General features: G+C 32.9%; 1 protein-coding gene and 1 non-coding gene across 16 annotated transcripts in view; both read right to left on the bottom strand.

The window, feature by feature from the left end:
• Positions 1-18,115, bottom strand: part of LOC143252405 (general transcription factor II-I repeat domain-containing protein 2A-like) — a 24,363-nt gene extending 6,248 nt beyond the window's left edge. For 2 of the 15 annotated variants that reach the window (XR_013028978.1, XM_076504473.1), the window contains exons 1-5: positions 17,994-18,108; positions 10,036-10,099; positions 9,321-9,395; positions 7,644-7,782; positions 2,456-6,956 (exon numbers count right to left, since the gene is read on the bottom strand). Coding sequence is in view for 14 of the 15 variants with exons in the window: in XM_076504473.1 (XP_076360588.1) it covers positions 4,537-5,031 (495 nt within the window). In the remaining variant the exon portion in view is untranslated. The other 13 variants (XM_076504474.1, XM_076504481.1, XM_076504478.1 and 10 more) reach the window with 13 other exon arrangements.
• On the bottom strand, positions 10,198-10,261 carry LOC143254664 (small nucleolar RNA SNORD61). Its single transcript, XR_013030316.1, has one exon. It is a non-coding gene; the product is annotated as a small nucleolar RNA SNORD61 (small nucleolar RNA).

The following is an 18,115-nucleotide window of genomic DNA, read 5'->3' as shown; positions in this document are numbered from 1 at the left end:
TTTAATTTTTTTAAATTCTTTCCTCAGAATGAAAAATGTCAACTTTAAACATACATGTAAATTAGTATAAAAACATAACCTGATTGATTAATATGGGTGGAAGTTCAGAAAGAAGACATTAAAATTATTAAAACATGCTGAGAATCCAACTAAAAAAAACTTAAAAATTACTGTACTATGTGAGAAGTATTTAAGTCACATGTGGCAAAAGTCTTTTTTTTTTCCATTTTTAGTGCTTTCATTCTAGCTAGATTAAACTGAATTCCATTCCTAGAAATAGGTTAATAATTTAACACTGTTAGTAGTGTTAAACAACACCAATTTCTGACAAACACAGTAAACTGAGCCAAGCAACTTTCAGCAATCAACATTTTTTTTTTTTTATGAGAAAGAAAAATAACTAAATTCATGTCTATTTTTCTTTATTAAAGCAGGAGATATATATTTTTGTATCTTTTCAAAGATCATTCCATGCTGGACAATTTTACACTGCATCACATGAACAGTGGAAGGTTTTTTTTATATTGAAACAAAATAAGTTAACACAAAACCACTGGAAGAAATTAAAGAATTTCCTGTTGTTTTCACTATGATAGATGCAAATCAAATTCTTACTTCAGGTATGTAGAAAAGGATACAACACTCATCTCATGTACTTTACTATTTTATTGAAACATGATTCAATGCTGCTGTCTTATATGTTTGTTTACCAGATAATCTGAGTTTGTGCATAACCATGAGGACACATATCCATCCATGAAGAATTTTGATACATCTGGTGTTACTACAGAAAATTAGATCAAGATGGATGGCTAACATGAAGTTATGTTATGTTTACAGTAAACATAAAAACAAACAAACAAAAAATTTCTGGAAATTATCACTGCACTTCTTTTCTCACTGTAAATTTAATATTAAGTTCTTTCAGGGGAACAACACAAAGGAATGAACTAATGTGTTACTTCACTCCTGATAAGTTCATGAACTTTCAACATTAAAATCCAGGTTTCATACCCTGCAGTGGATAAAGTACAGATAGCTCATCATTGTGTAGCTTTATGCTAAAACAAGCCACTGTGAATAATAAGCTGTATACTAAAATTTATTAAGTATGCCATTTATTAATGTTATTACTAATAGACTTTTGGGGTTGTCTGCAATTTTCATAATTTTTTTAACCTCTCATGACACTTAACAGTGATCAACTTTGTGTTTAAGACATTTTTCATCTTAGGATATTAGCTTTAGCCAGACCAGAGCAGGAGGCAACTATCAACTCCCATTCCCAAAATTTTCCTGCAAAAAAGGGGGATTTCTGTGAAAAACATTCATTTGGAGTAGGAAGGGGAAGCCTTTGAGAGCTTGTTTTCCACCTAGATAATCCTGTTCTTGTATGCCATGTCTTGAGACAAACAAGTTTTACTCCAAAACAACCCAAATTGCAATTTAATTTGAATAACCATCTTCATGTTTATACATTATCTTATAAATGTATACAAGTATCTGTTGTAGTTTTATCTATACTATACCCTTTCTGGACCATTATAAAATATTACTAATTTGTAAGAAAGTACAACAGTAAAATAACTGTTGTGTGTACTTTGTTATTCTTTCAAAATTTAGTCAGCTGTATAAATATTATTCCAAGCCTACTGTTTTTGTTCTGCTGCTCATACTTCTTTACAACATTTTACAACACTTAAATTTTTCAGTTTGATTGAAGACCGTAAGTCATTACGAGTTCACTTTTAACATTTATCTAGTTTTTATAATATTCAGTTAATTTTTGCAGTGCTTCCTTGATACATAAGCACAGGTCAACATCTTGCATCTCCATTAATTCTCCTTTTGTTTGAAAATAAACTACTAGTGGAATTAACCAATACCATTTTTATTACTTTCACTAAACAAAAGTAATTATACCTAAACATATACTGCTTTAATTACATCTATGCAAAAGTACACTGTTTCACCTAATTCAAATATAGCGCGTGTATTTTTTTATAATAATTTAAAGTGATACGTGTACATCTTTACTTTGAGAATTTTTCTGTCTTATTCTGTAATCAGGCTATGAATGTCAAGACCACAGCAATACTTGTAGCTACACTTTCTGAACATTTATTCTTCACATCAAAACAAACTTAAGCACTTCTTATTGTACACTAACATTCATTGTGAACGTACAGGTTACTTAAAAACTTGTAACAACAATAAAATACCAAAACTATCAAGAAAAACTTTATATATAAAAAGTGAAAAGTAAAGGAATTTGGTTATAACCTCATTCCTTAATGTGACAGGCAGGCCAGTGGGCTAGCTGTCAGTTTTGACTCTTACTACTAATCACAAATTATTTATAGTTAATTGAGGAATGCAGTGGTAAGTGGAGCCCACAAGTAATAACTTTAGGAAGTTCACAGTTAAAGTAAAGAATCTGACACTAAAACAAAGATTCAAACTAACACACTTTTAATATGCTTTTCACAACATTTGCTGTTACAATCAAGTGGTAGAATAATCTAACAAATGTTTTTAAATATGCTTTTGATAACATTCTAAATCATTATTCCATTTCATCAACTATATTTTAACCATGTTATTCAATGCTGGGAAATATGGCAGTAAGTTCTTTACAGAGCTGAGGCAAGTGAATTCACCATAATGGTAATCATAATTCTTCTATTGACCTTGGAAATTCTGCTGGCAATGACTTCGAATTTTTAGCTCTTTTCCAAAACTGACTTTTGAACTTCAAATATGGGTATATACAAACTCTTTCTGGCATTCTAACAATCTTCCAAACAGTGTACACAATTACCCTCATATAGATCTGACACTAAATTGGTTGATTTTTTTTTTTTATCATTTCACAATTCTCAAAACCATTTGTCCATTGGTTACAGATAAAGCCAATAAATCAGCAGCCTTTTTACTTGTATCCATATGCTCTTTTGAAATGGATACTACAAAGATCTGACTTATTTCCTTTCTTAGGACTTTTGTAGCTTTCTCACTGCTGTAGTGGCACCAGCCTGTAGATAATCTAATTTTCAGTCTCTTTTAAGAGGCTTCCATAACCCTTCTCACAACCTCGATAGCATTGTTGTAGTTTGCACAAACAAGAATGTTTGTCAACATATCTCGCTTAGTCAATCACCATTATAATAATTTTTATGCCTTTGTGAAAGTATATATCAATTCTCTTCACTGCATATATTTGCTCAATACTTGAAGCATTTGGAATGCTTCAAATACTTCATAAGCATAAAGTTTATTTAGACATAGTTATCAGTTTCATAGCCTATGTTATCTATGAGCAATTAAACGTTGGTCATTTAGGTCCACTATTCTCATAACTTAATGTAGCCCACAATCAGCTAAGGTTTTGTAACCTCAGTAAACCCCCCTCTTCTTGTCACGGTTGTCATAGTACTAGAGGGTATAGTTAAACGTGTAAACATTTCATTAGTCAGTCCACTTTAGAGCTGTCAAGAGTTCCACATTTAACAAATCATACTTCCTCTCTCTGTAAGTTCGTAGAAACCAGTTGCTGTGGGAAATGCAGTCCATCTTTCCTGCATGCCCCAGAAGCATAGGTTCCCACACTCAGTAGTTTGTAAAATGAATTAGAAGTATAAAAGTTGTCTATGAAAACCCAGTGCCCTAATCTGTTGTACTTGTCCATTAGTTCCATCAAAACATTGTCTGCTAAACATTCAGCTGCATTTGTTCTTTTTCTGTGTAGATTTAAACTTCAGATAGTATCCACTTGCAGCTTCTGTTAGGACCCATAACTTGATACCCCACTTGACAGGGTTGTTTTTTTTTGACAAATATTGGAGAAACATTTGGTATTTTGTGCCAAATATCTGTTTCTCTATGGTTAATTCATCATCAGGTTAGTATTCTACAGTAAAAGAGTTTAGATGTCCCACAATAGGTCTATCCTTAAAAAGCTGCCAGTTGTTAGAAAAGCATTAATTCTGTTATTGCATTGTAAGTTAGTATGGACAAATAAAAACCTCCCCATGGAGATGTTAAAGGACAAAAAGTGTGGAAAGGAAGCTAAGTGAACCATAACATGCTAAAATATCTTCCTGGGTCTATTTTACAGTTTTTGTAAGTGGGGGATTCACCTTCCTGCCATGGCTGTTTAAACTGAACTCTTTTTTTATAACAATATCACAATTTCAAAAGTTCAAACATTTCAAAAACTGTATTTGTTAAGGTTACCCATCAGTCATATGCACCCAGGCTCCATTGTTACTGTAAGTGAAAGGCATTTCCTGCTGAAAATAAGCAGTCTTAGAAGATACTATTACTCTACCCCAGTGCTGCACAAACTTGGAGTCAGGGACCACAAACAGACTTCTCTCGTAACTGTTGGGGACCACAAAAAAGTGAAAATTAAAATCATCCCACAGTTGTTTCACACAAGATGGACATCGCATTTAAGAACACAAAAATAGCAATTACATCAAAGAGTTTGCACCTTATTCTAAGAAATGTTTTGATAAGTCAACTATCACAAAGTCAGTGCGATGGATGGTGCTGCATGTCATCTATGAGCTTAGAAATGTCCGGCTTGATGTTTGACGTTGAAAGACGCAAGACTGCTTCCAGATGATCATCAGTCAGCTGATTGCGAGTGTTGTTTGTGTTCAGTTTCATATGTGAGAAAGCCTGTTCGCAGCAGTACATGCTGGTGTGGACAAGTGCATTCTCTTTCAGATTATCAAATGTATCACGCAACGTTTTGTAGAAGTCAAGCAAACTGTTTTTTCGGTAAATAGCACACAGTTCATCAGATGCCTGGAGATCAGTAAGTTCGAGCTGATATTCTGCTGACAAGTCATCCACTGACACACTGAACAGATAAGCAAAATGTTTCATCAACAATCTGCATTGGTCAAAGTCATGATACCATGAGTTGAAGGATTGGATCAAGGTATCTAGCTTCCCAACATAAACTTGTGTGTCAATATCCTGATTCTTGTGTAGCTGTGACTGAAAAGTGGGACAGTGCATGAAGTTGCCTGATGCTGCTTGCTGCCAGAACAACTGCAACTTTGTCCTGAAAGCTGAGACGTGATTTGCAAACTGACAGACAAGCTGATTTTTTGCCTTGCAACTTCAAATTCAGATCATTCAAGTGTTGTGTCATGTCGACCAGAAAGGTAAAATCAGCTTGTCATGGATCAGTCATGGAAATCACTTCTGTCTTTGTTCTTGCTTCTGAGGAATTCTATCATCTCATCAATCAACTCCCAGAATCTTCTGAGCATTTCCTTCAACTCAGCCAGCATACTTCACAGTGATACACAAAGTCACCACAGCCTGAATCAATTTCTTCAAGAAGACTTCGAAACTGACGGTGATTGAGCTCTCATGATTTGATGAAATTAATGGTTTTCATCACTAATGCCATCAGTGGCTGAAAACCAAGTTCTTTACTGCACAGGTTCTGTTGGTGAGTAACACAGTGCAACTTCACCAACTGTCTGTTCTGCTTTCCTCGATGCTTCATCAAAAGTGCTACCAGCCCGCAACTTTCTCCAATCTTGGCTGGTACTCCATCAGTTGTCACATTTACCAATTTCGTGAAAATCAATGAAACACTACTACACAGTCATACTGTCTCCTTGAATAGAGCACACTCAGTTGTCTGACCCTTCATGGAACCCGTGCCGATTAGTTCCTCTGTAATATCAAACGATGACGATGCACCATGAACAAAAACTAGTAGCTGTGCTGTTGAATTGATGTCATGGGACTCGTCTGCTGTCAAAGAGAAGTAGGCAAAGTTGGCTGTTTTATTTGTAAGCTGCCTTGTCACATCTGCTGAGAGGTGCGAAATTCTTTGTTTAACTGTCATACAATTCAAAGCCACTATCTGTAGCTTGCGAATTGCTTTTGGACACAACTTTTCTGATGCAGTAATCATACATTGCTTGACAAAATTAACATCAGTGAATGGTTGGCCATATTTCACTATCATCAATGAAATATCGTAACAGACTTCACATGCTGCACCTAAATCTGCTGACTGCTTTGAGAAAACGTTCTGCTGGTGTTTCAGTGACTGCCGCAGTAATTCAATTCGAGCTGTTCGTTCATCACCAACATGTGAAAATCTTTATGCTTCGACTGATAATGACGCTTTATATTGGATACCTTTGCCACTGCTAGTGTTGAATGACACAGCAGACAAATCACATTCTTCTGTTGTTGAACAAAACAATATTGAGCAGTCCAATCAGTATAAAACTGCCGGTTTTCGTCAACTTTTCTTTTACGATTATCTGCCATTTTTGTTATGAAATAATATCAAAATAGGGCTCGTAAGTAAAACTCGAAGAACAATTGGAACACGCGAGATTTCATAATTACGAGAATATTACATCATTGCACCAATGATTAAATGCCTATGCATTAAAGAGATCTGCTTATTAAATTTTCTTTATTGCTCAATACAAATATGGAACCATCCAGTATCTAATCTAATGCATATTCTTCTATTGCACTTAATCTTTGAGCAGGCGCGAACTCTCTATGTTTGACTTTCCTGTTGGACATCGCGGGCCAGACTTTGTGCACCTCTGCTCTACCCCTTCCTTCCCTTGTTCCTCTTTTCTGTGATGGTGGTGAGAGCTGTATTGACATATCTGGCCTGGATGATTCTACATCCTCAACTGATTATCTTTCACCAGCTACTTCTTGATATGTCCATAAGACAGAATCAATAAGAGCTGGCTCTAGGTTTCATTGCTATCTGGTTTTGTAGAAAATTTGTCAGATGGACTGAAACATTAGCAGAAAATTCATCATCATCAGATTCTTCTGACAAAATATCTTCTTCATCACACAAGAAAAACACATTCAGAAAAAACTTCTTCATTGAGACCTCCCCATCAACTCTCTTGCTTTGGTTTACAATGTTTGAAATTCCATTTCTAGAAGAAAAACATGAACCATGAATCAACAAATACATATATATTGAATGAAACCTTTTAAAAACTGAAAATCTACTTGATTACACACAATCATAAAAATGCTCTTCACAAATGAAAGAAGCATCACTAATGTATATCCAAGTGTACAGATAATACAAAAAATAATTACAAATAGGGAGATGCTACTAAGATGCTTTTTTTGGAGAAACTTCAGAAGGAAAACAAATAATTCAAACATTTACCAAACACAAACAATACTTTAGAAACTTAAATTAATTTGACAAATTTTATGATGTACAAACATGGAAAATAAATCGAGTATGGTAACTGCAACAGTGCTGATTACATAATAAGTTTAGCTTCTAATAAAGAGCAGCACTAGTGTGATGATATTCATACACAGAAACTCATTACAAAGTTTTATATTGCACATGTACCCTATTTAGTTTCATGCAGTCTCAATCTCTTCTTTTGATGTCTGAAGTACCAAGAGTGAGTTTTATACATTAAGAATAATCTAACGTTCTTAATATATCAGAAGGACCTGGTCTCCTTTAAAGTAAAGGTTGAACAAGAGCAGTGATCAGGTTCATTCTGAAGGACTTCTGGGGCAATGCAAGCTGGTTGGTTTCCATTTTGTATAGTAAGCAAGCATTCACAATTTGCAAGTGTAAAAGTTTCTTATACCATTATATTGTTCTCTGTCCAATAGAACAATAGTTTGTGTGTTGGTCATTCAGGTTCCCTTCCCATAAACTTGAAGTCCACAATTAACTGAGGTTTTGTAACTTCAATATCCTTCCCTCTTCTTTTCAAAGTTGTCATACTAATAAAGTAGAAAATGGAAACAGTACAAATGTCAAGTTTGCTAGCTATTTCACAGATGTCAGGGTTGCAATATAAAAATAAAATTGTAGACTTGTTTTATGCAATTCTTGTGGGAAATGCAGTCTTTCCTGCATGTTCCACAAACATGGGTTCCAATAGTAACATGTCAAATAAATGAGGTGAAGTGTAGAAGTCCACAAGAACTCTGTGGCATAATTTGTTACAGTTGTCCCATCATAATGTTGTCTGCAAGACCTCTAGCTGGCATTTGTCCCGTACTGCCCATTTCTATTTTAACTTAAAGTTCACCTGATTAGGCATGCGATTTTAACTGTAATAAATTTTCTATATTTTATTTTAATATCAATGTTTGTTTAAGATAAAATACACTTCAAAATATGTACACAAGTTATACTATTAAATCTATATTGCAACACTCCCACCTGTTCACTAAAACTATAGAAGATTCAACAATACATGTGTACATAAACACTAGTTTATCACCTATATCCTTGCAAAAGCTGCAGTTTCTTCAAGAGACTCTCCTTACATGTTCAAATATATCCAGTGTGCTATGCCAAAAGACTGTATATTATTGGTTTGCTACAAACTTTAGAAATTATAACTGTGATTAACACTTATTAATTAGGAACTTCAGATATTTGACCAGCAAAGTATACAAACTTCAAACATTACAAACCATTTAACTTAAACAGATTCACATCAAACTTCAGTATTTTGGGAATATATTACATAACTTTGTCAGTGGCAAAGACCAAAGAATACAGAGCTAGGTAGCTCTCTGTTAAGTAAATTGTACCTTCATAAACTTGAAGTTAACTTGTTAATCATAAACCATCAAATAAGTTCCAAAGCAGAAAGAAGTTTTGATAGTGTTTGTAAAACTTTTGTATACAGATCATTATTTGTAATAACTGTTACTGTAAATTGTAATGTTTGTATATTAAAATATTTATATTACAAAACAAGAAACTGTATATCAGTATTATTGGCAAGCATCATAAATTGGATGCATGTCAACATATATTTAACTTCTGAACCTAAATTACAATTTAACTCAGTTTTATGCAACTTGATCTTATAATGCATAACAGTATCCACCACGAACAAGCAATTCATGGGGCAAACACCTCTTGGCTGATACTATTAAAGAAAATGGGATCAAGCACCCTCTTGTCACACCATATATATTTCCAAGAAAAACAAGACAATCATCAAATATAGATGTCATGTACATAAACACAAATGTCATCAATACCAGGTGTCTTGCTATGCTAGACAAAAATATAAGACAGAAAAAAGCAAGTTCTACCTTGAGTACTAACTATATAGGTAAGAAGACAAAAGAGATACAGCTAAACTGTGTAGAAAGTTAAATGTTTTATGTGAATATACAAAGCTGGATATATAATTTCACCATAATATATACACATGATAATGTGATTGATAATGGAAGTTAATTAGTGTGCATAAACTTAACACTTCAGTAGTAACTAAACTGAAACTTATGCTTACATTAGATTCATCCCTGGTTGTAACCTTGTATTGCTTTTTCAGGTATCTGCATACAATCTTCTGTTTTGTTGACTTCTGTGAAAAATAAATGTTATGTACATATGTATATTGTGTGGGTTTCAATAATTATCATGACACTTTGTAATTAAAGTGTAAACTATGTTCAAAATGTCTGTTCAGTTCTTCTTAGAGATTTCACCTTCATTTTACATCAGGAGACTTATGATCATCATAACAGACACTTAATACACAAAATACAAGGATATGTCTGTAGAAAGTTAATTCTCAAGTATTATTGACTTTCACACTGTTAGTAGGAGAGGTGAATTTCATATCATTATTTCCCAATTTTGAATAATTCAAAATTCAATTTTAAATCTAGAGATTTTCAAGCACATAGATCACAGATTGCTGAGAAAAGCAAAAAATTGTGCAACACAATGTTATAAATATTGACAAATCTCCTCAATTACTAAAATTCTGATGTACTAAAAAAAAAAAACATTCCACACTGGATACCAGCTAGTTAAGTGGGATCAGAAAACAAATATAGCTGAACAAAATATTGTAAATTCTACCCAAGTATAACTCATTGAAGGTATATTAATTTTGCCACAACATACACATATCACAGCTGTTCTGACTAACAATTTAAGTTTAAGCTTATAATACTTCTTAGTTCAACACTAACTAAAATTCAAAACTTTATTCTTACATCACAGGTTGTAACTGTGTATAACTTCTGGAAACTGCTTACAGTCTTCAGCATTGACTCCTCTCTAAATTAAATAAATACAAATGTGTTGATTCCATAGTTATTGTAAAACCATGTAATTAAAGTGTACATAAAAGTGTAAACTTTATTCAAGATGTAGGTCTGTTCAGTTCTTCTTAGAGGATTAAAATTCACTTCACATCAGGACAGTCAGAATCATCATAACAGACATACAAGTTACACAATCCTTACATGTCTTATACAAAGTATACAACTGTTCAAGATTGTGAACAACTTTCAGAAAACAAAGTTGTAAAAAAAATAAAAAATTAAAAACAAATGCAAGTCTATATATTTCATATATGTGGCAGGACTGTTAAAAACAGCAAATCTAAACCTCTGACTTGTATTAGTTTGTTGTAACCTAAAAACAAGCTGAACCAAAAAATAAACTAAAAAATAATGAACAAAATATGCTGCATCAATTGAAAAACTCCAAGGGTACAAGTTTTTCAATTAGTCCAGCAATTTATTTTTGTTTCAGCTTGTTTTTTGGTTATAACGAACATACAGACACACATTTTAGAAAATGCACATGACAGCTGTCATAAATAAATAAAAAATATGGATGTTAACTTCTGATACACAGAATCATATACAAATAGTTGAGAATGAAGAACGTTCAGGAAATATACATATACTTTGCCCAGAAAAAAACTAAAGAAATGAAAACGAAGTTTCATACATACAAATGTATGAATAACAATATTTTATGCAAAAACATCCCAAAAAAAACAATATAGTCATACATTCAAGTAAAATAAGACTGAAGATACTACTGTCTAAAATATTTGTTAGTTTTAGAGAAAAAAACTTAGTGCAGACACCTCATACATACACAATACTTCAGTGAAACTTTCATAAGCAGATTTATTTTTAATGTCCTTATAACAAGCAAAAAAAAATCAGCTTTGATAATTCACCAGTATTGGTTGGTTTGGTATTTTATGGTGCAAAGAACTAAGCTATCTGTGCCAAACATCTGGTAAAAGGTTAAAACTTGAGTAAAATTGTTAAAATTCATAAAAAGAAATTAAGGTAAAACAAAAAGCATTAAATCAATTTTTACATCTAGTCTATAGCAGTAAGAGAAAAACTACAATAATACAAGTTATAAGACTTTGTAGCATAAATGTAATTGTCATAACCTGCCAGGAAGACTAAGAGGTAAGTTAAAAAACCATTAGTCACATGAAAATGGCCTTTCCAGTTCTGGATTAGTTGACATCATGGCCATTTTCAGGAAGTAATAAAAGTTTTGGAAGACTTATTGCAAATTTGTAGTTATAACTTGACAGGATAACCAACAGGTAGTTCAAACAGCAGCGTTAGATACCTGAAATTGCTTTTTCCAGTCCTGGTTGAGTTATTTGATATTATGGCCATTTTCTAATTTCAAATCAAACTAGATTACTTTGATTCTTAAAAGGGAACCACATTAAAAAAAGATCTTATGTATAAATTAAAAACTTAAATAGCATTAAAAAGATTAATGGCCTTTAAAAAACTAAGAACATTTCTAAGGTGGACAGTGTCACCCTCACCAGTAACACTGCCTTTCGTTCTGTCCCAAGATTTATCTGTAACATGTTTAAAATAGCACTGTCTATTAAAGTCATAGCAACAGTAAAATGTGGCTTATTGTGACCTGAGTGTTACACAGACAACACACTGATGCATCAGTCCCATGTAAATGAAAACAATGAGTTAAAAAACTGACCAATGTGTAGTCTAGTTAGAACAACTTCCTCTTTCCAATCCTTAAGGAAGCTAGATGGCCAAAGTCCAATAGAGGGTTTTATTTGGAAAAGCTTATTTTCAAACTGCTCACTCCAAGTCAACTGCAAACTGGCATGGAGCCAAGATTTGAATACAGGACCTTCCCTGGGAGGTCCCCTCACCATGCACAGGAATCAACACCGAGGGGAGCAGGAGTGGTTAAGTAAAAGATTAACTTCTTTGAAGAGTATCACTGGTATGATACTCTGCAGTGTTTCACACAGAAATGCATAGCCTGCATCTTTCTTTTTACCTGTTTAACAAGTATTGGAAAATGTCTGTCAAGAGTACGTCTCAGAAGAGAGTCCTGTGCAGATGTTGTAAATGGAATACCAAAAGGACCAGGACTGCTCTGAAGTGGAGGTTCAATGAGAAGTGACCAGTTCCATCCTGAAGTTCTGTGATAATTCCAGCTGACTGGTCTGTCTTCTAAAGAATAAAAGCACTGATTATAGTCAAATCCCAAACCCAATTATTAAATGCCACAAGAAAGTGACATGTAGTAACACCTATAATGGTAATGTATTTTTCCTGAGATGCGAAAGATTTCACAGAAAGTAGACACAAGTGAAAAACAAAAGACAAATGAACTGGCCCAACACAGCATCCTGTTTCATTCAATGAACATTTACCCTAGACTGTTTTAAAGCACAGAGTTCAGTACTGTCGGAATTTAATATAAAAGTGAGAAAAAACACCAACTGATAGAGGGTTCTACCCCAAACATATTTGTTTGTATTTTATCAAATTATGCAGAAATAACTGACATATTTTAGCAGAGCCACAATGGGCTATCTGATGTATCCACCAAAGTGAATCAAACTCCTGAGTTTAGCATCATAAATCTGAAAGACTTACCACTGTCCTAGCAGGGGATGAAATAATTGTTTATAGCAGTAACAGAAACTCATCCAATTCCTCAGACATTTTAATTTTAGAAATACTGAGCTAGCCTTTCACCAATGTTCCAGTGAAACATGTTTCCCTCTAATGACATCAAAAACCTGTATCCTGCTTTTTCTCTCTCATCCTGTGAATAAAACATGATGGATTTTTGCTGATTAAACATCAAATTTATGGGTTTCATAAACTTGAGAATTCTGTAAAGTTATGAAAATTAAGTACAAAATGTTTATTTTTAACTAACATTTTAAAACAGCTCTATTATCAGTGGACCTTTGAAACATGAAGTACTAAATTCAAGATGTAAATCTAGAAAGAGAAATATCACCCTAAATATATTTTGAATCTAGTGCTTATTTGTAAATGTTTTATTTTTTTGATAATTCTTATTTTGAGAGTTAAGTAATATATTTTGTACAAAACTTCAAGCTTTAAAACTCGACAATTACATAAATTTGCAATATAATGAATCATTGTCTGGTAATGTTCATCAATGGGTAAAATATACACATGCACACATTAAACAATATTCAAAAAAGAAAGCTTGTCATTTCTACAGGTTGTAACAGTAATTTCATATATTAATACTCATCTGTAAGGAAAAAGTAAATTAGTGATAGTAATGACAGTAATTTCATTTACACTGTTAAAACACCATACAGTAGACATTAAAATACAAAACAGTAACAACTTCATAAACTTAAGTATGGCATTCTTTGAAGTTAGATAGCACAAAACCACTAAACACTTGATGGCAGTCAGTGCACAAATTAAAATAAAGAATACTCATTAAACATCAAGTTTCTTTAAAAATTAATTAAAACATCACCTTAAAACAGAGGTTCTTAACCTGGGTTCAATCAAACCCCAGGGGTTCGGCGGAGGTCAAGACACACACACTGTGTGTTTGTGTGTCCGTTCCATTCACCCCACTCGTATGATTCGTGACATCATGCTCCACTTGGCCATCGTTGGCTGTGGCTGATCACATCACATCACTTGGCCTTAATATCTGTGCTGCAGGGAACTTTGTGCACTTAGCAGTCGACTTTTGACTGTAGTAATTGTGCGCCATTTGTGATTTTTTCCTAATCTTTCAATCCCTTCATACTATCTCAAGCAAAAACAGAAAGTGGTTGGACAAATATGTACAATATAGATTCACGTGTATAATAGAACATGATGGAATTCAGCGTCCTCAATGCATGATTTGTAATGCCAAGTTGAGCAATTCTAGTCTAGCACCAGCAAAACTAAGAGAACACTCCCTAAAGTTGCATGGAGATGGGAAATACAATAACACAACACCTGCTGAATTCAAGGTAAAGAGCCAGGTTCGATGAAAAGGCTACTTTGCCTGTTCTCAGCTTTGTACCCATTAACAAACCGATCCTCACAGCATCGTACAAAGTTGCGTACTTGATCGCAAAGCAGGGCAAACCACACACCATTGGTGAAGAGCTCATAAAACCAGCTGCATTGAAGATGGTGAATATTATGCTGGGAAAAGCTGCTGAAAATAAGTTATCCAAATTCCTCTTTCAAATGAACTATTCTGATTCCACTATGCAACAAAATTTTTACTTTTTCTTGTTCTTGGGCAGAAAGTGTTATTTCCCAATTACTTATGCCTAAAGTAAATGGAAAAGACAGATTTTTCTCTTCAAACTTTGCTTTTGTGACCTGGGAGCATATAATGAAAACATGATAGGAAACTATATTTGGGGGCTGATATGTGAAAGTGATTTACATTACAGTCGCAAATCTCAAAAACTACTCACTTCTAAACATTTTTGTATAACTTTAGTACAAAGACATGTAAACCTTGATTCATATGTTGTTTTATTCAGACTTTATGTAAATAAAAATCTGCAAATTTGTCTGTGTTTACACAGAAAATAGGTCAATTTCTAAATTTCATTATCCAGCTCACAAAAGCAAAGTTTGAGGGGAATAATGATCATTTTCTGTACTTTTACAACACAAGCAATTAAGAAATAACATATACAGTCAAACATCGATATAAGGCGCTAGTTGGGGTCCAAAAAATTCGACCACGTTGTATCTGATTGTGCCTTATACCGATTTGATTATATATTTTTTTGACCATCGGGGTGAGCGATAATGCAAAATTTACGCGTTTTGTAGTGAAATAAAGAAAAACAAACAAAACTACTTACACCAATGATATAGCATTTTTTTTATTTATTTTTATTTATTAAACTCAATTTTAAGACTGAAATTAAATGTAAAAAGAAGAATTCTAAAGAAATCTATCGAATTCATTACTTTGATGGGGGCCGATATTCTAAAAGTAGTTCCGTCAGAGCAATCATGTGATCGTTTTTACGATTAGACGCTGATTAAAATTAGTTCAATTTTAAAAGTTAATACATATAGTAATTAATTTTGATAATTTATTTACTAATTATTAAAATCTAAGTACAAACTGAAGTCAAATAATTACCAGATAATAAAATGTCATGGCCTAAGACCCCATCACGCCCAACTGATTATCGCGCTTTATCGATGCGTTTTATATCGATGTTTACCTGTACCATCCAGGAACAAACTGTTACATAGTGTTCTGAGTGCATAACATTAAACAATGATCATTTTATCATAAATAGTAGAAAAAAATCAAAATTTCTTATTTTTTTCTAAAAATACATAAAACTACTTCAACAACTGGTTTCACTCAAAGAACTTTCACACATTGCACATCTACTTACAATTTAAGTCATAGTAATACATTTAAAGTCATTCTTTCACAAAATAAAAAATTAAATATACTTTTACTTTTCAGGAACTAATCAATACCCTTTTCACAGTCTTGCAAGATTACTGCTGCTTTCATATTGTTGCTAACGGCTCATTCCAAAAATCGATTGGCCAAATATACTTGTCTTAACGATATAGTGTATTGGATCAGAGCCTTTATCCTAAAAAGCTCTAAAATAAGGAACATGCTTGACATTTAAACATTTTTATCAAGTCTTAAAAACTTAGGTTTAAAAACCAATAATATACACAGACAAGATAAGGCCTGAAACATAACATATACAGTGGTGTGTTGTCAGTTAGTAAACACTAAACTGACAACACACACGGAACTTAACATTCTAAAGGTCAGCATAAAAACAGTCATGTCATTTTGCCTGGTAATGTGATCAACACTTACACAAAGGAGCAGAACGAGTAAAGCTCTGTAAATACAATTTATAAAGATCAACCAAACACATTACTGCAGTGCAAATTCTTCAATTATCATTCATATACTATTGTCTGGTTGTCAAATTATCAACTGCACTGTCTCATCAATACATGGAGAAGTTGTTGACCCACACATTAGCAAAATGGAGTAAAATTAATGATGCTTGTTTCTTGTCCCTATCAGCACGGTGCTGACTCATACTTTATAGTAGGAATCCATGTTGACTTTAAAAATTTAACCAAATGAATTAGCATAACTTTCATCACTACCTTTTTCAACTAAAGTACAACTGGCCCATATATTTCCTAGACAACTGTTAAAAGTAGTAGAAACATCAACTCAATCTTCAACTTCAAGCACCTGTTTACTTCTATTTGCCAACCAAAAATGAAAAAAAAAAAACTTGTTTATCTGATGTTCAACTTGATCCCCCTGCTAGTTAACTTTTAATAAGACACTAGAGAAAACTTAACATCAAGGGATTAATATCCTTATTAGTCAGATCAATCTTAGTTTCTATAATGGTCATAAAACTGTCACGAGTGCACGTTCCTCTGCTGTACAAGTGGAGTTTGTTGTCCAAGTATCAGGTTACTACTTTGTCACACTTTTCTGCAATTGATATTGGCTGTGCTCAATCTCTATGGAATCTATTCATATAAGGAACAGCTTACACTCTGTCGAATTACCCCAACTACGATCAATTTGGAAAAATGGATGTCATTTAAAAATTGAATATTGAATTTATAGCAACAAGTTTTTGCTTAGTTTTAATATTACTGGTGTCTATATCAATTTGATTTAAAAACTAACCTATGGTATAAGAGAAACAGGAGGACAGAAAGAGTATATACACAACTATGTAGTTGTTCTGATCATTGAACATAACATTCATGGGATTTGCATTTAGCAAAGTTCCCACTCTTACAATTTTGTAAATTTCATAAAATATTCTAAAATCTTTAGATAGTAGAAATTATAATTAATTTCTCCTAAATATAAATGCTTGACAGCAAAAGTTTACTCACATTTAAAAATATTCAAGCAAGTTTAAATAAAACAAAGTAATACTACTTCCATTACAGTATGCTCAACCCTTTCATCTCAAAACTCATAATGAGCTTATTTGTCACTTTGAATCCAAGAATTTCTATTCTCCAGCTTGGAACAAAATAGCTTCATACTTTGAAACTGTATTCAATAACTTACTGATCTAAATAACAGTTACAAATGTATTTATTTAATACTAAATGTAAGAGTTAAATATACAAGTTATATAAATGCAATTTATAAAGCAGCTCATTCACTTACTGATTTACTTGTTACTGTGCTATTAAACATCAAGATAATAACAGCAAGAGTTTATCATTTAAGTTTCAACTTTGTGTTGGTATGATCAATCAATCAGTTCCATGACAGATATTTAAGTTCAATTTGTTTTTAAACCAGTATTACCTGATTACTGTTTTTCATCGATTGTTTAAATATTTCCTGATTTCCTCTCTTTCTCAAAACAAACAGACCATAACCCAAGGTTACAATACTCAGATACAAGAATATTCTTAGTGTTACTTTTTCTTGTACAAACATACAACTTGAAACGTTTAAAAACTCAGCATGCCAGTTCCACAAAAACTCTGCCTTCGGAGGGAGCCACACAATTAAAAAATTCTTTATTGTTTAACCTTGTTGTTAGTTGTATACACCTATTTCTTCAAACTTTTAAGCTACTTTCGATTTCTTAATGTTTCGACTAGTAAATGTTTCATTTATTTTTCTGCTTAAACCCACAGTATATTACATTTGACTTTATCCTTTATGCTTTACTCTAAACTTTATCTGTTTGTCTTTAGTCTAAGTTTAACAAATTCTTGGTGACTCAATGTAGTAACCTTAACTTAATTTGTCTGCACTTTCTAACAACCTCACGTGCACGTTTTTCACTAAAAACAAATTAAAAACAGTTGTAAAACTTACAAAAGTACTTTTAAAAAACACTTACTTATTTATAGAAATATAACAACATTTCATTTGCTGATGAAATCAGATTTGCACTACAAGAATAAACAACAAACTTTCGAACTAAGATTATGGCTGTTTTCACGATCATACGGTGCTGCCATC

The sequence above is a fragment of the Tachypleus tridentatus genome, chromosome 6, assembly GCF_004210375.1.
Source record: "Tachypleus tridentatus isolate NWPU-2018 chromosome 6, ASM421037v1, whole genome shotgun sequence".
Classification (NCBI taxonomy): domain Eukaryota; kingdom Metazoa; phylum Arthropoda; class Merostomata; order Xiphosura; family Limulidae; genus Tachypleus; species Tachypleus tridentatus.
The sequence above is the reverse complement of the archived record's forward strand: the minus strand, read 5'-3'. Positions and strand labels throughout refer to the sequence as shown.